We start from the raw sequence: 26,760 nt of genomic DNA on the forward strand, positions 1-26,760 counted from the left end.
AGAATTCAAAGTAACCAGTTCTCACCTAAGCGAAACGAATTTCTCAGTCTCTGTGGCTTGCTGGGGCCAAAACTGTGTCTACTGAGAAGTCTTCCCCGTCGTAGGGTCTTTGGGAAGAACTAGCTAGAGAAATTGGAGATTGCCTGGTTCTGAGGAACTGCGAACACGGAGTTTTGGTTTGCTTCTAACACATTTACCTTTCCATGAATGCCAGCCGCGCATCTGTGCCCCCCCCCCCGGTACCAAAATACGCAAGAAATTCACGTGTCCGTCCTTCTATAACACGTTTCCTTATTAGTAGAGACGGAGAGCAAGAAATAGGTTGATGTGCCCACTTAGGGAACTCCTTTTCTGTCCTGCATTTATGTTTACTTACATAAAACACTGCTTCAGAAAGGATCCAGAAAGTTCTACAGAAGTCTAAAGGTTTTGGTTCTGGAAAAAGAAACACGCACACGGTTGTGAGAAATGTTTATTTTACTTCCACATCCCAGCTCTACTCTTCCTGCTCATCGGATGGCCAGATAGAGTCGACGAGGTTCTACATTTGGCTACAGCAAATCCCTTCAGAATCCCGACCCGCGTTACTTTTACAAGACAGACAGACAGAGCGCTCAGAAGCCTGCTCCCCATCGAGTGTGTGTGAGAGCCCGGGCCAGGGGGCGAGCGGACCGCACAGGGGACTCAGGGCTCCACGGGGGGAAGGCGATCAGCTCTGGTAGCCCCGCTGCAAACTCTCCCGCCCTTGACCTTCACCTGCCTGTCTGACCATGGCCTTCTGTTGCCAAGAGCCTGAACCCCACGACAAATTCCAGGTTCAACTGACGAAGGAAAGCAAGGCTATTTGAGTCAAGTAACGCTCTCAACTGTTTGCCATGATTTGCAGACCTCTTCTACGCTAAGCCCTGGGGAGGAGGACACAACACAGCCCCCCTGGGTGACCTTGGCCTGGAGCAAACTACCCCTTCGTTCCTCCATGGCCTCATCTGGAGGAGGAAGGAATTCTGTGGTTTCACTGCCCTTTGGCCATCTGTTCAGGGTTTCGTGTTCCCTTTTGAAGCTCCTTGTTTTAGCTGAAAGGGCGTTCTGGATTATACAAATCCAGGCTCTGACTAATACTCTTTCGGGAGGCCACGCGGGAGTGAGCGGGAACTACATGAAGCAATCTTTAAGACCCTGTAGGATTTCAAGCCCAGGAGAACCCAGCGTCGCTTGCACACTCTCCATGGAGACCCCAGTAACAACACTAACATTAGGACCTGTGACTCGATACTTACGTGCCGTGAACGAGGCACAAAGGTCGGATTCTCTCTGACTGGTGTTTCCACACCAGTCTATTCAATATCATTCGGAAGGAGGCCAACCGATCACAGAAACAAATGTTCCACTGTTTGTCAGCACGATCTGACTTAACTTTTTTTAACCCAGAGGACACAGCGGTACATTTTTTCCTATCGACCAGAAGTTTCACAGAAACCCGCTTGTAGCAAGGTTTTTACGCACAGCAAGCATTTTTACGAGGGCCGAGAAATGACGGCTTCCGACTGGGAGTTCGTCAGATCCGAGAGAAGGGGTGGGAAACCGTACGGCGAGGAGGAGAGGATCTGGAGGGGTTGGCAAGAAAGAGGGTAAGGAGGACAGGAAGGACAATGACAGGGATACGATGATGGCATCCAATCCAGGGGACGGTCTTCCCTCCCAAGGACCAATCCCCTCTTCCTTATTAGGAGACTCCGAAGTTCATTCAGAGAGTAACACGCCTTGCGAGAACTTCTCCCCACACTCGCGTGCAGCCAGGAGGGGTCATGTGACCGAATTCCAGCCAATGGACATGAGCTGGGCACCCGTGGGCAAGTTCTGCTTCCCAGACACAGGACACCTTGCTACGTGCCTCCTCCCTCCTCCTGCCTACGAGGCAGATGGCCTGGCTTGCAGCTCGGAAACCAGCCTGTGACTGTGAAGCAGCGAGCCAAAGGCCCAAGGGTGGCAGAAGACAGCAGCAAAGAGTGCGGCTCCCCGATGATGACATAGAGAGACGCGAGAGGGCCCGACCCCCAGGTTTCTCATTCAGCTCGTCACCGCTCGTGGGAGTTTTCTCTCACTTGCAGCCAAACCCACACGGGGCACGTCGGTATCCGAGGCCGAGACCGCAAAGGGTGAGGGCGACTCGATGGGAAGGGAGGAGCAGAGACACGCGTGAAAGGGCGCGTGGGGACTCACACTGGGGCCACAGCGGACCGGAACCGCAGCTTGGCTCCTTCTCACAGGAAAGGGCGAAGTCCTGACTAAAGGGATAAATGCGCCGCCAAGTTCAATACAAAGATGCCCAGGGCTCAAACCGGCTGCCTCCAATTTACCTCTGCCCTTCTGCGCTTGGACGGCGAGCGTGAAAGTGCACGCTCAGACATTAAAGCCGGACGTTTTGCATCCTACAGAGAAGATAATGGAACAGATTTAGAATCAATTTAGTATTTCTCTGGCAATCCATTTGGAGGAGTTCCCACTGAGACTGCGTACGCCTCACCCTCTCCGCAGCCATATTTAATAAGATCTGAGAGGAAAAATAAGTAGTAACACTGGGTAGCCTGCTTGGCCTCTCACGTACGCTCTCTGGAAATGAAAGCACGCTGACGGCAAGCTGGCAGCATATAGGACGTGGCCCACGGAAGTGCTGGACTGATCAATATTAAAGAATGCACAGGCAACAGCAATAAACAAGTGAGGCACATGCAACAGGGATGCGAAACAATGAGCAGGTGCGTATACCCTCAAACTCGGGGCGGGTCCCTTTGTACGGGAGGAAAGACGTGCGGCACCGAACACTCGAGCAGGCCACTGTGCGGTCCCGAGAGGCCGGTCTTGCACCGAGAAATGATTTCTTCACAGTCACCAGAGCAGGAGCCCCCGGCTGTTGGCTCAGAACCTGATGGATAAGCCAAGCGCTCGGCTGAGGACGGGAGCAGGACCCCGGGGTGGTCCCGAGTGAGCCCCCCGGCTCCTTGCAGCTTTCACTCGGTTCAAATTGAACTGCCTTTGCTCTTCCGACACAGTAAGTGCAAATATCTTTAATCCGATTCAGTAAAATAGCAGCAAAACTCCGGGAACCAATAAATAAAGACGCTGACAGGCCATGACCCCTTTGCTTTTTGGGCTCGAAGCTTCACAAACATCAAATTTAAACAGAAGCGCCAAACGTTTCTTGACGCGGCATTTGTGTTCCACGTTCTTGTACAAACCACATCGTTTACACCCACCCACAGCCTCCCACAGCAGTTAATAAACTCATTAAGAAACACAGCTAGAAACTCTTAAGGGGTTAAAGCTATAAAATGCCTGCTCGTCGGTGTCTTTTTTTTTTTTTTTTTTTTTAAAAAAAAGGTCTTCTCCTCCTTCCTTTCAAACAAAGCTTTTGTTTCCACTGCCCCCGGCGTATAATCGTTCATTAGGATAATAACATAGCATTTGTTTATTTCTTTTAAAATGACACAGTTGTGTTTCTCTCAAAATAGATGCCACCTTGTTTCTAATTAAACATGATGGATTCAGGGTCCTGGTTTGCCATCTGGGCCATATGTCTCAAAACATCCTTTTTCGTGATGATGCCAAGAAGTCTCCTGGAGAAGAAACGAAACAGAGAAGAGGTCAGCTTTACAATACTGACTCACGCATGTCCTAAACCCCAGGGACCTTGTCACCTGGACACACAGAGACCCTTCCCAGCTTCCCTTCAGTTGGGTGCGGACAACTGAGTGAGCTCTGGCCAACGGCATGTAGGTAGAAAGGAGAAGCGCCCCTCCCAGGCCACCTACACGTTTCCTGACACTCTCTCTCTCTTCAACTGCCAACCAGAGGCAGAGGAGCCGGGGGAAGGGTTGGAGGTCACAGAGGACTGACTTGAAAGCCCCCAGATTCAAAGACCCGGGTCCCCGAACGACTAACTGTACAGTGCAGAGCCCACGCCTGCTGAAACTCACACCGGATGCGACAGAGGGGAAAAATTAATCTATCGTGTTAGGCCACTGGGATGGCCAGCTTGTCAATTACAGCAATAAACCCACGATGACTAACACGGTCTCCTAAATTTCAAGACTATAATCAATTGAAAAAGGGCTCGTGAAAGCCGTTGTCAAAACGTGACCACACCACACGGAAATCCCAAGTATAAGGTATGTGAAATAGAAGATAGCAGCTCATTCCATTTTAAATCTACCTTACTGGACGGATGAAGTTTGACGTTCATATCTCTGACCGTATATGTGAGTTACTTCCACTTCCTAAATTCCACTGCTTTCAACTTAAGAAAAACAAGGCCAGGGGCGCCTGGGTGGCTCAGTCGGTTAAGTGTCCGACTTCGGCTCAGGTCATGATCTTACAGTGTGTGGGTTTGAGCCCCGCATCGGGCTCTGTGCTGATAGCTCAGAGCCTGGAGCATGCTTTGGATTCTGTGTGTCCCTCTCTCTCTGCCCCTCCCCTGCTCGTGGTCTGTCTCTCTCAAAAATAAATATTTTAAAAATTAACAACATAAAATCAAGGCTACTTCCCAGGGTGCCTTGCATAAGGCTACCTGAGACCTTACCCTGCGTGACTCCAAGGAGCACTGGTCACAAACGCTGCAATGTAAATGGCACCACGGACTGTGCAGTGCACGCTCGGACAACCCTTCACAGCAGCCCTTGCCTCAATCTTGATTTATTAGATACTTAAACGACCACCCGCCGGAACAAATCATGCCCCCTTGGCAAAGTAAAAGATTTGAAAGGAGAAGATGTGCAGTCTCTTTGGAGAAAGAAAGTCCCACCGCCAAATGAGTTAGCAAGCAGCTGCTCAGCCTGTCCCCAGCGTGCCCAAGAAAAAAAGAACGGAGAGGACACAATGTGGGGCTGACATTGGAATACTGCAGCTAGTGACATCAAAGATTTCTACTCTGTATGTATGTAAAGTGATGATATGCCCCCAAACCAGAAAACACAATTGTAATACACTGTCATTTATTTAATTAAGGCCAAAACAGCCAAACTCCTCCCTTGCAAAACAGAACTGAATATGAAAAGGGAAATGCCAGTATTCAGAGCACGATTCAACTACGTTACATCTGGTGAAATGGATGCTAGTTAGTGAAACCGTCAGCCCAGAATTCTGACCACGCTGGATCTTAAGCAACCTCGACAAAGCAATTGTTTTCCTGCATTAGCTCGCCCATCTATCACCCGGGCATGGGGGTACGGTGGGGAGAGGGCAGGTACCACCTGTTCCCCTCCATCGCACAGGAACATCTTCAGGAGAGAAGAAAATAGCAAAGGGGGACTTTTTCTGAAGTTTATTTATTTTGAGAGAGAGAGAGAGAGAGAGAGAGAGAGAGGGAGGGAGGGAGGGGCATAAGCAGGGGAGGGGCAGAGAGGGAGAGAGAATCCTAAGCAGGCTCCACGCTGTCAGCACAGAGCCCAATGCAGGGCCTGAACTCACAAACCATGAGATCATGACCTGTGCTGAAATCGAGAGCCAGATACTCAACCGACTGAGCCTCCCAGGTGCCCCACAACGGGGACTTTAAAAGCACCCTAGGTAAAAATAATGACAACACAGATGTCAAAACACTGAAAGCGTCGTGACTCTGTCATGACAAGCCAAAAAATGGGGGGAAATGTACAAAGCAAGACAGAATTAGCAAACCCACACTGTGCATCCCCACTGTAATCACTAGTTTAGTCAATAATTACCAATGGACTCCAAAACCACTTGGCAAATGGTTGCTGGAAAACAAAACATTCCTGAAGATATCTCTCCACAGATTACGTACACAGAGAAAAATGTCCCTTTATAACGGACGGCTCCAGCCACTGCTGCCTCATCTAAGAGGCACAGCTTATCACCAACAAAGTTGGAAAAGCTGATGTTACGACATCATCTCCGTTGGCCTATTGCCAGAAACTACTTAAACCAAATCAAACCACGAGGAAGCAATCAAAGAGATTCAGAATGTGAGACTACTGATTTGGATTCTTCAAAAAAAAAAAAAAATCTATATCATAAATAACAAACAAAAAAAGCCCAAGAGACTGTTCCAGACTAAAGGCTAAAGAGGAAAATGAACCAAATGCAATGTGTGAAGCTTGAAGGAATTCTGGGTTGAAATTTGGTATCAATTAGATACTGAAGGGCAGATACACTAAGTTACTGTTATTCTTGTACAATTATGGTTTAATGGTTACATAAAAGATTTTCCTTAGGGCGCCTGAGTGGCTCAGTCGGTTGAGTGTCCAACTTCAGCTCAGGTCATGATCTCACGGTTCGTAGGTTCGAGCCCCATGTCGGGCTCTGTGCTGACAGCTCAGAGCCTGGAGCCTGTTTCAGATTCTGTGTCTCCCTCTCTCTCTGACCCTCCCCTGTTCACGCTATGTCTCTCTCTCAAATAAATAAAACAATAAAAAAAAATTTAACAAAAATTTAACAACAACAAAAAAAGATGTATGCTTGATTCATAACTGTGAAACCTTGGAAGCAAGCAAGATGGCCTTCGGAAGGTGAACGGATACATAAGCCGCGGTCCATCCTGACAACGGGGTATTATTGAGTGCTGACAAGAAATGAGCTGCCGAGCCGTGAAAAGCCATGGAGGAACTTTAAATGCACATCACTCAGTGAAAGAAGCCAGTCTGCAAAGACAGACTGTACGATTCCAACTCGATGACATTCTGGGGAAGGCAAGACTACGGAGACGGTAAAGAGATCAGCACTTGCCAGGGGTTAGAGGGAAGGGGGAGGGACGAAGAGGCGGAACACAGGACTTTCGGGGCAGTGACATGACTCTGCACGACGCAGATACACGTCAGTCTCCATTTGTCAGAGCCCATGGAGTGGTGAGCCCTCATGTAAACCTCGGCCCTGAGTTCATGCATCAGTATCAGGTCATCGGAGGCAACAAACAAACGTAACAAATGCAAGACCTTAATAAGGGAAAGTGGGGTGACAAGAAGGGCTATATGAGAACTGGGTCCTTTAGGCTCAGTGCTTCTGTGACCCCAAAACTGCTCATGAAAAATAGCCCACGAATTAAGGCAAACGCAGCCTTGTGGGAGAACGTGGCTGCCTGAAGGGAGAGGGCGCTGGTGAAGAAGCAGAAAGCCCGGAATGGCTTTCTGCCCCAGCTGTTCAGAGCTCCTTGGCTTCAACAGAGCTCATCTATTACTTCAGATACATTTCTAGAATGGGTCAGACTGCAGTACAACTGAAGATGTCCCATAAAACACGATGCTGTCCAGCCCGGCTGACCGAGCTCGGGCCGCGTAACAACGGCGCCCCGCAGATCAGGTGGCTGGACGACAGAGAGGACTGTTCTCGCGGCGCCTGAGGCCGGAGGGCCCAGGTCAAGGTGGCGGCAGGTTTGGGGTGTCCGGAGCCTCCCTCCCGGGCTCACAGGCAGCCGCGTCCTCAGCCCCGCTGTGTAGTCCTCTTCTTCAAAGGACGCCCGTCTTACCAGATCAGGGCTCCGGCCTCGCGACCTCACTTAACCTTCCCTCTTTAAGGGCTCCATCTCCAAACAGTCCCGCTGGTGGCTAGGCCTCAACATATAATCTGGGGGGGGATACAGTTCAGTCCCGAACCGTTCTTCCGTTGCACTTAAAATCAAAAAGGAACAGTGACAAGGCGGGCAGCTTATGCCTACAATGGCCACTTGCAGAGGTGTGGTCGGAAGAGAAACGGGAGGGGTGTGAGCAGTCGCGTCCGCAGAGACAGGGCACCTACGGGGCGCTCGTTCGTCCGCGGGGGGGCGGGGAGGGCTCTGCTGCTGGCGATCGCCAAGTAGTAGACCACCCCTCAACCGACCCTGCTCTTACGTCCTCGGACGTTTTCTTTCTTTTTTTTTTTTTAATTATTTTTAATATTTATTCATTTTTGAGAGACAGACAGACATAGAGTGCAAAGGGGGGAGGAGCCGAGAGAGAGAGGGAGAGACACAGAACTGGAAGCAGGCTCCGGGCTCCGAGCTGTCAGCACAGAGCCTGACGTGGGGTTCGATCTCACAAGACAGGAGATCATGACCTGAGCCGAAGTCGGACGCTTCACCGACTGGGCCACCCGGGCGTCCCATCCTTGGACGTTTTCTACTTGAAAGCCTGGCTCAGGACACCCCCCTCCAGAACACCTGGGTAACACCACCTCAACTGGAGGGTGTCCACGTTCCCCAGCAGATGACAAAGTCCTTGGCTGCGTTACTGCTGAGACACCTGGTGAGCTCTCTCCGGGTCCCAAACAGACGCTCCGGAAGGTGGTGATTAAGGCAATGCTGCTTTGCAAAGGTAGGACTTGCTCGTGTTTGCAGAGCGACAGGAATTCTAGGTCACACACGCACCCCTCCCGTGTCTCGGAAGCCTGGTTCCGCTGCCTCGCCTCCACCCCGGAGCGGTCGCACGGCCTCCTCTCAAAGCTCTGTAACTGCAGCACCTCCGAGTCAGGATGCTCACGACGCCTCCGGGGACCTGGGACTCAGCAGCTGCCTCGGCCACGGGCATAAATTGCGCCTCGGCCTGCGACAGTAGTCATCGCTACGGAAGAAAAGGCTGAACGTCCAGCAGGAAACAACATCAGACCCGGCAGAGGCGGCTAATGGCGCGAAATGTCCTATTTGACTGTAATCAAGTGTTTGAACGTCCAGCCCCTTTGGGGAGCAGTTCAAGTGATGAAGTGAACGATAAGGGGCCAATCTGTGACCGTGAACGTATCAAATGAGAGCAGCTGGGCTCTTCTGAGAAGGCAGCCCGTCCATGTCCCGGGGGGCGGGGGACACCTAGCAGGTTCAGGGAAAGCAGACACAGTGTCCCCTGCCCGCCTTTCCTTCTAAGATCCTCGGGGGGGGGGGGGAGACCCCAGCAGTCTCAGCTGCCAGAGGGTTCCCAGACTCAGGTGCTGGTGGGGGGCAAGGACTTCAGTGGCTCCTGGTCTGGCTTCACGACCACCCTGGACCCCCAGGCCCCGAGAATTCCTGCAGGCGACACAGGGCCACAGGCCGAGCTGGGGCTCTCCCCGCGAGCAGGGAAGGCACATGGTGACGGAGCACATCAAACACGCGAGCTGGCCCCAGACACGCCCGCCCTGGCTGGGAGCCCGAGGAGATGAAAGGCCTGCGACCAAGGACCCCCTTGCCAGCAGTAACGTATCAGCATCTGTGTTTGTTTAAAACACGTAGAGTGAGAGAGAGTGCGATTTTGTTTTCTCGCAGAACATTCGGAGCCAATTTCGGCACCCAGATCTTCACAGGAAAACCTCATGGGGCTGCGTGAGGTGTGAGCGGGCGTTAAGGGCAGAATTTCCTGCCAGGACTGGAAATTCCAATGATAACTGACATTGGATTATTATTTTAAAGGAAAAGAGAAACTGCTATGCACTTGAGACACGGCGGGTGATCATAGTGGTATTCATGCTGAGCACTAGAAATTCAAGTATGGAGATGGGCTCCAGCGTTTTGCAAAGTGGAGTCCCGACCAGCAGCAGCACCGGGGAGCTTGCTAGAAATACATATTCGCAGGCCCCTCCCAGACCTGCGAGATCAGTCACTGCTGTGGACTCGACAGTCCCGGTTTAACCTGGGGCTTTGCTTTTTATTATTATTTTTTAATGTTTTATTTATTTTTGAGAGAGAGAGAGAGAGAGAGAGACAGGCAGGGGAGGGTCAGAGAGAGAGGGAGACACAGAATCTGAAACAGGCTCTAGGCTCTGAGCTAGCTGTCAGCACAGAGCCCGACGCGGGGCTTGAACCCAGGAACCGTGAGATCATGACCTGAGCTAAAGTCGGACGCTTAACCGACTGAGCCCCCCAGGCGCCCCTAACCTGGGGATTTAATCTCCGGGGGGGATTCTGCGAGCCACCAACTTCCTTTAAAATGCACCAGCGGAAGTGACCTCTAGCCCCAAACATTTATTTGTTCCTTAATGACTGTCCCTCCCGTGTGCTAGACACCCCCCTAGCCGGAGTCAGAGCTGAGGACACCTGTCGTACAGGCTGGGAACTCTCTGGGTCAGTGCACACGTACGGCTCTTCGCACAGCCTGGGGCGCTGCCGTGGCCAGGACAGTAGGAAGGAAGCAAGGAAATCGAGAGCCCTCACGTGGCTATTCCTGGGCATCTAGTCCACGGGCACTCAATTCCACGGCTGGTGACATTTTGGGCCAGTGACTCTTTGTGGCGATGAGGGCTATTCCATGCATTGCAGGGCGCTCAACAGCATCCATGACCTCTACCCGTGGCCTCTGCCCACTAAATGCCAGGAGCATCCCCTCTCCAGTTGTGACACCCAAAATCTTCGGGGGGGGGGGCGGCAAAATCACCCTGGTTTAGACCTGCCGGGTCGCACTGGAGCGTGGGCTCTGCAACGGAAACTCTGTTAAGAGACTTAAGGCCACAGCTACACTTAGGGATTCGGGGAGCATCTCTGAGCCCGAGGCAGGGCCCCTGAGGCGCCGCACCTCTCACGCCATCAGGAACGCGAGTGTCCTGGGTCACGGTAACACGAAGCAAGAGGCGCACTGCCGCGGCAGAGAGCGTGCCGTGTGGCCGCCGTATCTCTCAGCTCGCCACTAGCCGCTGCTGTGAAAACTGAAGTTGTTTTGAACGGATCTGCTCTATCAGGGAATGGTCTGAGCAATCTGAGCATGACGTGAACTTCACATTTGCGCGTGGGGGATTTCATCCAGGAGAAATGCCAGGTGCGTGCAGAAAACTGCACCCGGCAAAAGCCGGGGGCACAGGGACGCAGCTGACCCTCGAACAACACAGGTCTGAACTGCATAGGTCCCGTTATGTGCAGATTTGTTTCAAGAAATACAGGACAGGACTATGCACGTAGGGTCTCTTCCTTAGGATTTTCTCTGGCTTGCTTACTGCAAGAATATACAGTAGATCATACATATAACAGACAAAATCTGTGTTAACCGACTGTTTACACTATCGGGATGGCTTCCGGTCAACAGCAGGCTCTAAGTAGCTAAGGTTTTGGGGATTCAAAAGTGCCGTGTAGGGGCGCCTGGGGGGCTCAGTCAGTTGAGCGTCCAACTTCAGCTCAGGTCATGATCTCACGGTTCGTGGGTTTGAGCCCCACGGCGGGCTCTGTGCTGGGGACTCAGAGACCGGAAGCTGCTTCGGATTCTGTGTGTGTGTCTCTCTCTGCCCCTCCCCAACTCACGCTGTGTCTCTGTCTCTCAAAACAATACAGAAACATTAAAAAGAATGTAAAAAAGAAAAAAGTACTACATGATTTCTGACTGCGCAGAAAATTGGGGCCCAGGCTGGGTGTTGTTCAAGGTCCAACTGTACACAGCTCGCAAGCGGCAGCCCTCATGACCCCCATCTCTATAAAAAAAAAGTCATCTTCAAGGTAAAGTGATACAGTTATTGCAGTGTTTATGGATTTCCTAACCACTTAACATGCAAAACCCGTGCTTATTTTTTTTTTAATCAGGTTCCCATCGTGTGTGTGCACATGCGCCACCGGAGCCGCGGCGTGTTGTACACACAACCCTGTTTTTCTCATAAGCCCATGCTTTTCATCGCTCCCGGCACAGTGCTCAGTGCACAATGCCAGGGTCACAAGGAATGCGTGCGCCCTCTCCTCTGGCGAGTACCACGTGAGTAACAGAAAAGCAGTCCATCTCTTCTCCTTTGGCTCCTCCCCCTTCTGACTGACCTTCAGCCTCAGACCAGATGGTACACCCCCTCCCCCAAGCCTCTCGCACCTTCCTGGGCTGTGCGGGCTGGCCCTGCGCCAAGCTCCCAAAGGCCCCTGGTCATGGTCATGTCCTGCGCACTGCACTTGCTCACTGAAGCTTCCCGACACCCTCTCCCAAGTACCGATCGGCCCCGGGCAACCTCGAGCCCTTACCCGGGCCGTGTCTCATTCATCTCATCCTCGGAGTCCGGCCGTAGTACACCTCCCGTCCATGCCCCTCCGGCCACTCACCCGCTCCGTGTCACCAGGCACTGCCGGAGCCCCAGTTTCCGGAAGATGTCCACCACCGTCTCCATGGGGGTGTGGTCTGTGACGGTGAACGGGCTGAGGTTGAGGACGCGCCGCAGCTTCAGGGGGTGCGGGCTGTTGGCCGGCAGCTCGGGGGGCTCCTCCGTGAAGTACATGATGGAGTTGCTCACGATACCCTCCTGCCTCTGTCTGGCATTCTCTGCAATGGGCGAGCAGAACTGTAAGCCACACAACAGCCCTTGCTTATTAGCAACTCCCTCCGCCCGTGCCCGCCCTCCATCCGCATCCTAGAGTCCCACAGAGAACGGGGTCAGAGGGCAAATGCCACATTCTTAGCGGGGGGCTTCAGCCAAACATCTGTAAAATCGGCATCTCTCTGAAGCGAATACCATACAAGGCCCCCCCCCCCTTCCGCGGCGACCCGATCATTCACTGCCAAAGTCTTGACACGTGGGCCTGAGCGGGCTGTGGCTTCTCTGGGAGAACGCACCGCCTCCTCCTGGGCTCCAGGGCCCCTTCAGCCTTGCATTCCTAACAGTCCCTCACCTCATCACGGGCTCAGGCTGGACGTGACAAGAAACCTTGCCGAGCCGCCCAATGACCCTAGTAAGTTGTTTTATTTCTTACAAACTAACTTTTAACTGGCCCAAATGGCATTATGAATCCTGAGAGGAACAAAAACCAAGAGACCATCCCAGGCTCCCAGCCCAGAAATGCGGCTCAGTCCCAAATATGACCCTTGGGACCAAAGAAATAGCCCCAGAGAAGCCACCTCCCTCCACCTCCCACCTCTTGGATCTCCTCTCTTAAAAATGGACCACGGTGTGGATTCCTCAAAGAAGGATGGTAAAACGGTTATGGTAACAATTAGCCTCCTTGTATCTGTAGGCGAGCCCACGCAAAAGCAAGCTGAGGGGAAAGTAGGGTAACAGGAACTCATTAGAAATAGAGCTTTCTGCAGTACTAGAAGCCCAGGCTATTTTAAGTCACACATGAAATAAATCCATCGGTCTCAAGATATTTCTCCAAGGCGATTTTCCTTCTGTTGGAATTTTAATCTTTCTTTTGGTTCATGGGAAAGGCTGGGAAAAATAGAGTGTGAGGCTTGCCTTAAAACGGATCCTGGTTTCTATAATACATTTCTTGCCTTCTCAAAGACGCCTATTCCTATATTGTTCTTTGAAAAACAAAATTCAAACTGCCTGCTCTAAGGCCATTTATCGTGACAGGGCGCTCTGATGGGAAACCAGCGGAACTGGGGGGCAGGCTGAGTTTGAAAAAGGATCTCTGTTGAAAAGAGGAACAGAGGGCCCGCTGGGCAAACGCCGGCACATTATGTGGGTCAGGTTAAATCTAGTTACACCCAATGGGACAAGATTCAACCAGATACCGGAAGACGTCAATGCACAGTACGTTTTCGAATGCAGAGGTCACATTAACACACACGGCACCTTCCTCTCCTGGATCAAGAAGGTTCCGGACGGAGGCACTAAGGTGAGGAAGGGACAGTCAACACAGACTCCCGTGCTCATTTTCACAGACCGACCAATTCTCTAAAAGTCCCATGTGACGAGAATGCCATCTATTTCAACAGTCAGGCTGACTGGATCAAGGATCAATCCTTCTCAGGACTGGATCAAGCCACAAACCTCAATCAAGAACTGAACATGTGATTTGCTGAAGCCCTTATAAAACCCAATACAAGACCCGGTGAACGGTCAATCTACTTGTTGAAACAAGTAACAACCCTAGAGATGTCCTCTGAATCCCCTGATCGGGTTAGAAGCCCTGATTCTAAGAGCAGCTAGTTCAGTGATTTCTGGCTCACCACTACATTGCCAGTGCCTGGACAACCTCTGGTATACAGTAGGCACAAAACGATATGTGCCCAATGCATGCATGAATCGCTCAACAAGTGAATGAATGAGTGAGTAGGCCTGCTAAGTGTCGGCGTGCTGGGTTCCACCCGCCAGGTAGAACCGAGCCTATTTCACCAGCAAGAAAGCTTTCTGCACCGCCCTGCCAGGGTGAACCATCTACTACCGGCTCAGACAAGAAATTGTCAGTCACCAAAATGCCTACAACAAACTTCAGCTTGTGCGCTCGCAGAGGGCACAGCCTGGCTACTGCCATCCCGCTCCTCCCGGCTCCGAGAGCTGTGCCAGCACATGGCAGGCACACAAGAAAGAGTCCCCATGAGGGGCGCCTGGGTGGCTTAGTCGGTTAAGCGTCCGACTTTCGCTTGGGTCATGATCTCGCGGTTCGTGGGTTCGAGCCCCGCGTCGGGCTCTGTGCTGACTGCCGGCTCAGAGCCTGGAGCCTGTTTCAGAGTCTGTCACTCCCTCTCTCTCTGACCCTCCCCTGCTCACGCTGTCTCTCTCTCTCTCCTAGAAATAAATAAAAATATTTAAAAAAAAAAAAAAGAAAGAGTCCCCATGAGAAAGCGTAAACCAACTCCCCGCCCAGAGGACGATCCTGTGCTACCAGAGTGTAGACTCCCAGACCCCAGGGAGTCATGAAACCTGGGTCAGAAAAGAAACAAACAAAAAAAGCCCCAGGTTTACATATGTGAAAGACCTAAGAGACAACAAGGAAATGCACTAAATATGAACTATTAACCATGGCCTTCGATGGCGTTGAGAAAGTGGGTGCCTTTTTGTTCCCTTTTACTTCTGATTTCCCCAATGTTCTATGCATATGTATTACCCTTTTTTTAGTGTCTTTCTTTTGAGAGACAGAGAGCAAGCGAGGGAGGGGCAGAGAGAGAGGGAGACACAGAATCTGAAGCAGGCTCCAGGCTCTGAGCTGTCAGCACAGAGCCCGACGCGGGGCTCGAACCCACGGACTGTGAGATCATGACCTGAGCCGAAGTCGGACACTTAACTGACTGAGCCCCCCAGGCGCCCTGAATATGTATTACTTTTAAAAATAAAAATGTAATAGGGGCGCCTGGGTGGTCAATCGGTTAAGCGCCCGACTTCGGCTCAGGTCATGATCTCATGGTTCACGACTTTGAGCCCCACATCGGGCTCTTTGCTGACAGCTGGAAACCTGGAACCTGCTTTGGATTCTGTGTCTCCCTCTCTCTCTGCTCCTCCCCATCTCACTCTGTCTCTTTCTCTCTCAAAAACAAACATTTAAAAAAAATTTTTTTAATAAAGATGTAATCAACTTCATTTTTAATTGTTTTAAAGATCAACTAAACTGTTCTTGATATAAGAGATTTGTTCTATACCCTAACAGTACTAGGGTCAGTGGCCACAGCTCCTGAAAATAAGGTTTATTTTGTGAGTACCTGCTACGGTTATTCAACTTGACGTTTCACCTTCTAGCAGCAATACAATGACAATGCCAAGTACAGAAAGGGTAATTAAAAGTGCTGGCAAGGGGCACCTGGGGGGCTCAGTCGGTTAAGCATCCGGCTTCGGCTTAGGTCATGATTTCACGGTTCGTGGGTTCGAGCCCCACATCGGGCTCTGTGCTGACAGCTCAGAGCTTGGAGCTTGCTTCAGATTCTTTCTCTCCCTCTCTCTCTGCTCCTCCCCCATTAATGTTCTGTTTGTTTCTGTCTCTGAAAAATAAATAAAAGCTTAAAAAATGCTTAAAAAATTGTTTTAAATAAATAAATAAATAAAACTGCTGGCAAGTCAAAGTATCAGATGTGAAATTTAAGATACCAAATAGATGAACTTAAGGGAAGGGAAGCAAAAATAATGTAAAAACAGGGAGAGAGACAAGACATAAGAGACTTTTTATTTTTATTTTACTTTAACTTGTTTAATGTTTGTTTATTTTTGAAAGAGAGAGACACAGAGCACAAGCGGAGGAGGGGCAGAGAGAGAGGGAGACAACAGAATCGGAAGCAGGCTCCAGGCTCTGAGCTGTCAGCACAGAGCCCAAAGCGGGGCTCGAATCCACAAACCGTGAGATCATGACCTGAGCCGAAGTCGGACGCTTCACCGACTGAGCCACCCAGGCGCCCCCATAAGAGACTTTCAAATATAAAGAACAAACTGAGCGGTTGGGGTGGGGGGGATGCACTAAATGGGGGAGGGGCACTGAGGAGAACACTTGTTGGGATGAGCACTGGGTGTTATATACATAAGGGATGAATCACTGGATTCTACTCCTGGACTCATTATTGCGCTATCTGCTAACTAACTTGGATGTGAATTTTTAAAAAATAAAATAAAAGAGTGCTGGTAAATTTCACAAACTATGACAGACCAAGACATTTTAAGACTGGAAATAACCATATATCCTGTAGGCTATTCTCGCAGCTTTATAGCAATGGTTCTCAACGGGGAGCAATGTGGCCCTGACCCTTCGGAGACGATTAGAAGTATCTGGAGACATTTCTGGTCGCCCTAACTGGGGGCTGGTGTTGCCACAAGCACCGAGTGGGGGACCGAGGACACTGCTAACCGTCACACGGTGCACAGGACAGCCCTCGCATGAAAGGATGACCCAGCCCCAAACGTCAATACTGTTAAGGTTGAGAAGTTCTACTTCAGAGTCATTGTGTTTTTAGAGAGAATACTCTACCACTCTGATCATCAAAAATGCTCTCACATGACAGATGTAATTAACTAGAAAGGTTAAAATGGAAAACTGAAAGCAACTGTCGTGGTGGTGGTCAGTACAAAGATGCGATTAAAAAACAAACTATTTAGAAGAAAAAGCAGAGGATTTCATGGTAAGTTCCAGTTTGGCGCGGCATGGAGAAGCCCCCCCCCACCCCCCGTATGTGTGTGTCAAGCCCCAGCAGAAAGCAGATGACACCGCCGCTCTCCCACCATCCACAGCCCTCCCAAGAAGAAACTGCTTTATCCCTAAATGGCCCTTCCAACGGATCTAACACTTTGTTCAGTTCTGGACATAGATCCCTTTCTGCAAGCTAGCATCTTCCACATGCTGGAGAATCGTCATTAAATCACCCACCAGACGAAAAAAATGAGCGTTCCCGTAACTCTTGCCTGTGACTCTGACTTTCCGTCCCTTTAATCATCTTTGCGGCTTCCCGCTGAGTCCTCTCTGAACCCGTCCTCACCTAATTGCAGAATTCAAGACTAGAAGAGTCTGAGCCCTGCTGAGCACAGAAAGAGCCTCATATTTGCAAACAGCACTGAAAGGCAAAGCCCCATTTACTGGGAATTTGAACGAGGGTCACACACGGCCCCATGTGTCAGTATGTGATGGGGGAGGGGTGCACGTCCTCCGTGGGGCTACCAAATCGCTCTTTAACAAGGACAATGGCTATGGTCTGGCATTCCAGAGATGTCTGAAAATAACAAAACGTTTTCAGCTTCATGTGAGCAGTTCCTATTATTTTAACACGACCCGTAAAAAAGATCCTTATTTGCCTCAGTTACCGTTCTTATCCAGGCTATCTCAATCTACCTATCTGTAATCTTTGTTCCTAATTCCCCTGAAAATGCAATTGGCATGAAATAGTCACTAGCAAAATGCTAAAGTACTAGTTCTAGATTCACGAAAGGTCACATAATTCTGCAAATACCAGTCACATATTTCTCCACCCGAGTACGGGGACCCCTCTTGTCACAGATGAGGAAAACACCCTTTCTGGTTGCTTTGAGGGAAGCACTCCTCGCCTTTCCACAAACCCTGTAAACAGCAGCTTCTATACCATTATCGGTCTGATTGAAAGCATACTGGTATTATTTACCCGGCGTGTTGCCTTTTTAGACATTCCAAACATAGCTTCCAAGAGAGCACTCCGTCGCAAGCTTAAATTTCTTCCCTAACCGGTTGATGACAATTATTGCTTCCCACTTGATTACAGTAATGGGTTTCAGCGAAATTAGTAAGCTGTCTCTTAGCAGGTGTGCCTGCAGCTACACAATAGGGTAATGGATCTGGTGACATTTATTACCTTAGTTTTTAAATTTCAACCTTTGCTTAAAAGATTTTAGGGATTGAATGGATTTTTAGAGGCTGCTGATTACATTATTTTAAAACAAACCCAACCCTACTTATACAGCTTAAAACAGATCTCATTATTTATAAGGCAATATTTATGCCCAAAGGCACCTACCTGTTAAGCAAGAGGACCTATGAGAAAGAGAAGCACCACCGGGCACGTAAGCACAAATGCGCCATCGTGTGTAAAATATAAACTCAGTTGTTGCTTTGAGGAAGGTAAGTATGTTTGAGCAACAAGCTCAAATTAGAGGATACGGCCTATCTAGACTTATTTTTATAAAGCCTTTGATGAAGATACCTTAAAGGTATTTTTTAAATGTTTATTTTTGAGAGAGAGAGAGAGAAGACACGCGCAGGGGAGAGGCAGAGAGAGAGAATCCGCAGCAGGCTCAGAAGCAGGCTCAGTGCCGTCAGTGCAGACTCTGATGCCGGGCTCATGCAGACTCTGATGCAGGGCTCGAACCGAACCGTGAGATCATAACCTGAGCTGAAGTGTGACTTAACAGACTGAGCCACCCAGGCGCCCCTAAAGATACTTTAAAAGCTATTTAACATCACAAAGTGATTTTAGAAACTCAAAAGGACCCTCGGAGATAGTTAACCAAGGGCAGGGATAAGCCATTGGTCATCTGGCGAAGGTGTCCACACCCACCCAAGTCCCACTGGCCAACTTAAATACGCTGCAAGACAGGCCACAGGGTAAAGTCATCAAGCATCCACACGAGCCGTGCCTCGGCCCACCGTGAGCTCCGGACCCGGGAGCGGATCACGAGAGTGAGCATGCTGGGCGGGACGGCCCTTGCGCTGGCCACACGCCACGGGCGGGACCCACCCCGAGGGGTTCTCCAAGCTCACTGTCCTCCTTCCTAGGTCTCCACATGCCTCACGCCCAGCCCTTTCTCTTGGGAATCCTTCTACCCCCATCCCTCTGTCCATGCAGGCACCCCTAGGCTGACGCACCCGCAGGCTTGCTGCTCAGAGCCACCGGTCTCTGGCACACCCCACCGGGGCGTCATCCACTCGCTCCTGTCCCAAGTCCACAGCCGGCCCCTCAGCCCGGCCCATCTCACGTAGCACACGGGGAGCGAGAGCACCACACGGAACCAACCCACAAGGGCCTCGAGCTAGTGGGACGGGACATAATGCCACCGAGCGAAGCCAAGGGTTCGTGTGGTGCCCAGGGAGGCGTCCGAGACGGAGAACTCACCACAGAAGTCGGTGAGCCGGCCTGAAAGCCTGCGTCGCAGACCGCCTCGCCCTGGCCGGGGCCGGCGCCCCCTCCTCCCTCCTTCACAGCCTCGCCGGACAACCCCTTAAAAGAGGCAGCCGCAGCAGCGGGCCCCATGGGCTGCGCGCAAACAGCCAGCCATGTCTCTCCCTAGACGTCGTCCCTCCCAGGGTGAGCTGGGGACCCGCGGCCTCACCACTGACCGGGAGCCGGGGAGAAATGCAGGGGTCGCCTGCGTGGCTCGGTCGCTTGGGCGTGTCCCTCTTGATTTCGGCTCAGGTCATGCCCACCTTGGGCTACGTGCTGAGCATGGCGCGTGCCTGGGACCCTCCCTCTCTGTGCCCCTCTGCCCTTCTCCCCCGATCGTGCACCCTAGACCTGCCGAATCAGAATCTGCATTTCCTCCATATCCCCGAGGGACATGTGGATGTGTTAACGCGCGGCGCCCCCGGCTTGGAGCCCTCTGGCCTCCGCAGTCTACCTAGAGAGCTCGGGGGCTACAAAGGCTGCCATTCGCCTCTTAGCGCGTCACGGGCTTCCTGACTTTACTTACTTATTGCAAGAATCAGTTCCCTCCTCTGGGCAAAGCCAATGAGGCGCTCGGAGTCCCTGGAGACCACCACAGGGAAGCCGTTGTAGTCGGTGTCCTTGATGAGCGTCTCCACGTCCTCCACGGTCATGCTGTCCTGGGTGAGCACGGACAGAGGCGGCTCTCCGCGCCGTGGCCGCATGACGTCGGTGGCCAGCGTGCGATGCGTGAACTCGTCCTTCACATCCAGAAATGGGTACCCATTTAAGTGGATATGAGCCTCGTAGATGCCTTCTTTCCCAAAGGCATCGGCCACCCACTTGCTGGTCACGGCCGCCGCCATCAAGGGCACAATGTACTCTAGGCCTCCCGTCAATTCAAACATGATGACCACCAACGACACCGTCATCCTGGTAACGCCACCTGCAACCGAAGAGAGGAGCACAATTCTGAAACTCGTCTCCGGGCCTGGGGGGTGGGGGGGGAGGGGGTTACGGAAGCGGACAAGCTGGCTATAAATTCTCCGACACCCGTTGTGAAGAGACAGTGCTCCAGGTTGCCCGTGGAGGATCTGGGCCACAGAGGCCAGGCTGTTAAGGGCAGCCTTGCCCCAGGGAGCCCGAAGTCACGTCTGATGGGGCGGAGGCGGGGGGGTGCTTGTTCAGTGAGGGACAACGGGGCTGTCTCTATACCCAAGACCACATGCCTGGCTCTTGGGTGAGGGGACCCTACGTGGGCTGTGCATGTTTCTGAAACAGCAAATGCGGCTCTTTTCCAGAACCCCATGAGCTAGAAAGCTGTAGAGATTCCTAGGAGTTACAGACAGGAGAGAGACCCAACTCTGTGTCCCTCAGTATTTAAAAGGAGACTGGATACCAGCCCCTACTGATCCTCCAGTAAATGAGCTCCCACTAGACTTTCTGGATCTCAGTACTAGGAACACTGGGGACTAGATCTTTCTCTGATGGGGGGCTGCACTGTGTACTGTGGGATGTTTAACACCACCCTCATAGGTGTGACAACCGGAAATGACTCCTCCATTGTCCAGCGTTCCTGAGAAGCACAGCGCCACGCCCCCCCCCCCCCCCCCCCCCCCCCCCCCCCCCCCCCCCCCCCCCCCCCCCCCCCCCCCCCCCCCGCCAGGTGAAACCCACCCTTCTAGAAGGTGCAGCTGCAAGAGGGGCATTCCTAGCCCTGGGCTCTGAATGACGGAGTGGAGGAAAGCCCTCTACTAACTCAAACACTCTCTCTCTCTCTCTCTCTCTCTCTCTCACACACACACACACACACACACACACACACGCACACACACAGTTGATTGTCACTGCTTGTGGTTGTTGTGTCTATAAAGTCATCACAAACACTGAACAAGGAAACACTGAATCAGTGCCCGACAGGAAACATAAGGTCAGGTCTCTGTGAGTTTCCAGGCACAACCAATTGTCAACCGATCAATACCGAACCTGATTTTATGTGTATTTCTGTTGAAAGACCGCACATTTAGGATATGTGGATGACTCGTTAACATTGAACTCACAGCCAGGAGCGCTGTACCTCAGGCCCGAAGGGAGCTCTCCGCACACCCATTTTCTCCATAAGAAAATGCTTGGCATCACCGGACAGCGCCTCAGCCCTGTGGTCAGAGGGCAGCTGAAGCAGCAAAACCACGAACCAGAAGCACAAAGGCGCCAAAACATGGCACTGACTAGACCACTGAGAGATACTTGCGCCTGGTAGTCAAGCTGAGACCAGAAGGCGGGCCTTACCCTTGTCCACCCAGAGCTGGGACCGCACATGCCACACAAGACACTTGCCACCGCTCTGTGCATGTCTCAGGACGACAGCAAACGCACCCCAAGTAGTGACCTAGGGGGTCACAAATGCGAGCAAGTGGGAAATTCCCAAACGTGGGCTCCTCGAATGAGGGCCGAGCGCACATCATGAAGGAGATAAGCCTTGGTGCGCCAAGCCGCGGGGACTTCGGGAGTGCCCCGGGGCAGCAGCACGAGCCTGCCTGGCCTGACAATGCCAACACTCGAGTCCCTGCCTTCCTTGTCGCCGGTGCCCGAGCCTCAGCCGCCCTTGCGCTCTGTCCAGCCCGCCCCCCACCCACCGGGGCTGTACCTAGGCAGGCGGCTGCTCCCACCATGGCGTAGAGGCCGGGGGTGACGCAGTCCGCTCCGGGCCTGCACCAGTTCCTGAAGACGATCCAGTCGTGGTGATGGTAAGCCAGCTGCTCCACGCCGATTCCCACCATCCTGCCTGCCATGGCGCCCACAGCCATGCTGGGGATGAAGAGACCTGACGGGATCTTGGGGGCGGGGAGGGACATAGGGAAAAGCAGCATGAGGGGAGGAGTCCACGCGCCCCACTCCCAGCGAGCGGTCCCCCCTCAACAAGCTTGCATTTGCCTCAGTCTTCAGAGGAGGGGCCCCCTGGGCAAAGGCGGGCAGAGGGATCCCACCCGCTGAGTCGGTCCCAGCTACCGGGACTTGGATGGAATGCAATTCTGCACTTGCGTCTCCTCTCCTCGGGGAGCGGGCCCGGCTTCCCTGCTGCGCGCTAAAGAATGACAAGCCCCGCTGCAAATGACATTCAAAGTGAGCATCGGCCACTTGAGATACTCCCCACTCTCCCTCTCTCCTTGTGCGCCCTTCAGATTAGCTTTAGAAATGAAATGTCAAGGCCCCAGCATAAGAATGGAAAAGAAGGGCGCGTGGCCATTCATGGGTCACACAAAGCAGGTCAGAGCAGCTGCCCTGCGTCTCTCGAAGCTTCTCACGGGTCCGCCATCCCCGTGAGTACTCAACGGCCCAACACCTGCCAGAGAGACGGGACCGTTCTGTCGTCCGGACAAAGTGCACTTTCCACAAAGTATTCTGAATACTCTCGAGCCGGGTGAAAGGCGGCAAAAAAACAGACTACGTAAACTGGGAGACGGTGGTAGTAGCGTGATTCACATTTTGCCGTGTGGAAATGCGTTCTGATTTATCTCGTGACCAGACGCGTGCTCCACAACGTGCCTGATTCTGTGTGCTCGTGGGGACCGTGCGTGACCAGCAACCCCGAGACTGGGAGCTGCCTTGACACTCCCTCCCGAGACGGCCGTCAATCTGAGGATGGAAGTGGATTTGCAACCACATTCCAGGGAAGTTTGGATCCTCATTTCTAGTGCCTGGGATGTTCCTGAAATTTCCTTTCTGAGCCGCCCCCGATCCCCAGGCATTTAACTCCCTGTAACTGCAAAGGACGCTTCTCCTGGCAGTCACCGGATGAGGCCACAAGCGTCTTTATTAGCCGCACAAATAATCCGTTTGCTAGGAGATGACGGGTCAGAGACAGCTGGCTGTTTAATAATGCCCACCCATCCTCATTCTTAAGGCAAAAATCCAGGTTTGCATTTGACCATTACACACTCAAGTACCCAGTTTCTTAGGCTTTGTAAAAAGAAACAAATCATAAAAGGACCACACAGAGAGCAACGGTAATGGAAGGCTACAGGGGCTCTGCAGCGTTTGAAATGTTTGGCTTCTGGTCCTGGGTGCTCATACACAAGCGTGCGTTTTGTGCAAACCCCTCAAGCTGTCCACATTGCCGTATGAACAACGAACTCTGAGCCTTAGCTCCTTCACTTGTAAAGTGATTAAAATCTCAGTTTCACAGGCTGGTTTATCAAAAGCACTGCTTATCGATTAAAAGAATGTCAAGTGCCTGGCATGAGAGAATGGTCAATAAAGGTCAGTTCCCCTTTCGCCCCCCCATCACGATTTTATTTTTTAATTTTCTTCTGAAGTTTATTTGAGAGAGAGTGTGCGCCAGAGCGCACGCACAAGTGGGGGAGGGGCAGAGAGAGAGAGGGAGAGAGGATCCCAAGTGGGCTCTGCACCGTCAGCGCGGAGCCCAACACGGGGCTCGAACTCAGGAATCGCGAGATCGTGACCTGAGCCACGATCCAGAGTTGGCCTCTTAACCGACTGAGCTCCCAGGTGCCCCCGTGACGATTTTACCTTGGCAAGCAGGGTGCCGACCCCAGGAGGACGAGTCGCCCCCCACATCTTCCCTCCCCTTCACTCACCTTCATGCCAAACGTAAAGATGGTAATGACGATTTTGAAGATCAGCGCCAGGGCCAGCTGCCACATGGCGGTGTACACCCCCACCCCGGCCGGCCGGTCCGGGATGTCGTCCACAGGCCGTGTCATGTTGGGGTCGTTGATGTAGTCACAGAGCTGGGAGGACTCGAGGGCCCCGCAGTCATTGAACAGCTCAGAAATGAGCTCGCTCGTGCTCCGGCGCGTGTAGGGGTTGGGGTAGGCGATGATGGCGGTGACGGCGGTCACCACGATGACCTCCAGCACCGGGTACTTCCCCAGCTTGGTGGTTTTGCGCCTCCGGCACCAGGCGATGTTGCTGCGGATGAAGAGCGTCCCCCACAAGCCCCCGAACACCCCCAGCAGGATGAAGGGGAAGAGCTCGGCCATGTACCAGGGCGTGTGATACTCCACGTAGAAGAGAACGAGACGGCTGTTCCCAAAGGGGTTGATGGATCGCAGCGTGAAGGCCGCCACCAGGGCCGCGAAAAAGGACCTCCACAAGGTCTTCAGGGGGAAGTAGTAACTGACCTGGGACGAACAAGCGGAAACTCAGGGAGTGGCTGAAGACAGGGCCGCGCAAAGCCCCGGCCTCTGACCCGCTGCCACCCGCCGGCGCCTAGCGTGACAGTCCCACTCGGACCGAACGTGGGCAGTACTCGCTTCCTCAAACTGGGTCCAGTTAGGACCACGACGCACCAGCGGAGGCACTGAAAGGGCCGTGTGTTTAAAAGCAGAATAGATGCTGCTCAAGACATGTTTGAGCTATTTGTCAAGAGAAGTGAAAATATCTCATTATGCTTCTGTTTAGGTCACAAAGACTCTCCTAAAGGCAAATAAATCTGACTCTATGGACAACAGAATAGGTCAAGGGCTGGAAAACCCGGCCTCGCAAACGTACTTGCGCGGGCACGTGAGTTAAGAATGGTTTTTACATTTTTAAATGCTTAGCGGGGGCGGGGAAAAGAACCATTTTGTGACATCTGAAACGTTCAAAAGGAAAAGCAGGGTCTTGTGACATGCGAAAGTCATATAAAACCCACACCCCAGGGCAGCCACAAGGCCACGATGACCGAGCCGAGCAGTTCCAAGCGGGGCCGGAAGCCCCACAAAGCCCAGAATATTTACGCTCTGGCCCTTTGCAGAGAGCAAGTGCTGACCCCTGGAGTAGATCCGTTCAGCTCGCCAGGACCGACAACGACTCACTAGGCTGGTTATGAGACAGACAGACTGCAAACTTCCAAAAAAAAGAAAAGAATCACACGGCGATTTTTAAAATACTTGAAAACAGGTGGTTAGTGGCAAAAACTGGGGCTTCTTCACGAGCTGCAGGAATCTTGTGAAAGCCCCTTCGAATGCAGCCCCCAGAGCCTCCTGCGGAGCCAGCCCCCCACGTGCCTCACCCCTCGGGCCACGCGTCCCGCCCCCGCTCACCTCCTCAAGGCTGAAGAGCACACCTCCTATCGGAGCCCCAAAGGCCACGGAGACTCCGGCGGCGGCGGCAGCCGAGAGCACCTGCAAGGCAAAGGGCGCCATGTGGGCCCGCGCGCGCGTGTGCGCGACACGTTCCAGGGCCCCCGGGAGACCGTCCCCGAGGACGGGAGCGGAGCCCGCTCACCTCGCGCCTCTTGCCCTCATTCTTGCTGTACTTGGAGAAAAGGCTGCTGAAGAAGTTGCCACAGCAACAGGCCACGTGCACCAGCGGCCCTTCCTTCCCAAGGCTCAGGCCCGAGGACACTACCAGCACCAGGGTGACGGTCTTGATGAGCAGGGTCCACTTCCCCAAGTAGCCCCGGATGATGAAGCCACTCAAGATGGTCTTGATCTGAAACGGAACGCGGTGGAGCGAGCCCTTCGATGCCACAGCGAGGAAAGTGACAAGTCCCCCCACCCCCTAGATTCACCGGATCATTCCCAAGGACAGGCTACTTTCGTCCTGGATTTGGCTAGGATTTTATAGTAACAATTTATAACAGCACGTAATTTTTTCATTAATGATAACTTGGAAACATTCAATGCATAACAAATCTGGAGAATTTCTAAAGTAGTAAGAGATCATAATGCGGCCTGAAGAAGCGACTATCAGGGTCTCATTTTCTTTAGGGCATTTTATCCTGTTCACGTTCGCCTCTGTTGTGTTGAAGACAGACGTGTATCTATTGATTTGAACGGTTAATTTTTTACTACTGAGGGACGTCCGAGATAAAGAGGTAGAAGGCTGGCTGACTGTGTGACAGCAAAGAACAAAATGGCAACTGGAGCGTTAGTCGGGGTCTGCAAACTCCGACCCAGGGGCTACATCCAGCCCGCTGCCTGTTTTGGTATGAGCCACAAACTCGGAGTGCTTTTAACATCTTTAAATGCAATGTGTAAACCAGACTACTAACCTTTTACTGAGAACAGTTGCTAGACTTTGCCTCTCGGTTCACAAAGCCTAAAATATTGACTCCCTGCCCTTTTCTGGAAAAGTCTGCTGACCCCTGCAGCAGGCCAGGGGTCTGGGGCTTTACCGCTCAATTATTTCAACTTTTCTATGTGTCTGAAAATATTCTTAACACGGTATCGGAAAAAGAAGATGCTCACCATTCTAATAGCGCGTCGTCAGGGGATGTAACGATGACTGGGTCCAGGGCGAAAAGGTAGAGTCACCTTTGTTCCTTTTGCAGATCTCCCCGCATTTTCAAAGGCCAAATAATGGCTTTCCTACTCAAGGTGCAGTGTGCCTCACGCTTTTAGAATTCAACTGGGTGCCAATCTCCGTGACTGATTTCATATACTGGGAGTCCTCCTTACCCCAAATCCCTATTCTTTGGGTCCAGAAGCATCACCGACGCGGAAGTAATTTTTTACCTTCAACCTCTCCCACAACTGGCTGAAACGGAGCGAATGTTTACCGTCTGAGCTGGCAGCTTACAAGTCTGTAATGAGTAAGTCAGCCAATGACATCCGTGGTCAGCTTCTGTTTTCCCATCGCATAAATACAGAATGGGACAATGTTATGT

The 26,760-nt window shown here is 52.1% G+C and overlaps 1 protein-coding gene across 1 annotated transcript in view; it reads right to left on the bottom strand.

Annotated features, from left to right (window-relative positions):
* Positions 1 to 458: 458 nt before the first annotated feature.
* CLCN4 (chloride voltage-gated channel 4) overlaps positions 459 to 26,760 on the bottom strand; it is a 63,288-nt gene continuing 36,986 nt past the window's right edge. The window contains exons 7-13 of the mRNA XM_039234250.1: positions 25,377 to 25,583; positions 25,193 to 25,273; positions 23,744 to 24,289; positions 21,793 to 21,979; positions 19,693 to 20,091; positions 11,951 to 12,167; positions 459 to 3,614 (exon numbers count right to left, since the gene is read on the bottom strand). Coding sequence (XP_039090181.1) covers positions 3,524 to 3,614; positions 11,951 to 12,167; positions 19,693 to 20,091; positions 21,793 to 21,979; positions 23,744 to 24,289; positions 25,193 to 25,273; positions 25,377 to 25,583 — 1,728 coding nt within the window. The 3' untranslated portion in view covers positions 459 to 3,523. The remainder of the gene's footprint in view (positions 3,615 to 11,950; positions 12,168 to 19,692; positions 20,092 to 21,792; positions 21,980 to 23,743; positions 24,290 to 25,192; positions 25,274 to 25,376; positions 25,584 to 26,760) is intronic.

This window comes from Hyaena hyaena, unplaced genomic scaffold, assembly GCF_003009895.1.
Source record: "Hyaena hyaena isolate Hyena2069 unplaced genomic scaffold, ASM300989v1 scaffold_85, whole genome shotgun sequence".
Classification (NCBI taxonomy): domain Eukaryota; kingdom Metazoa; phylum Chordata; class Mammalia; order Carnivora; family Hyaenidae; genus Hyaena; species Hyaena hyaena.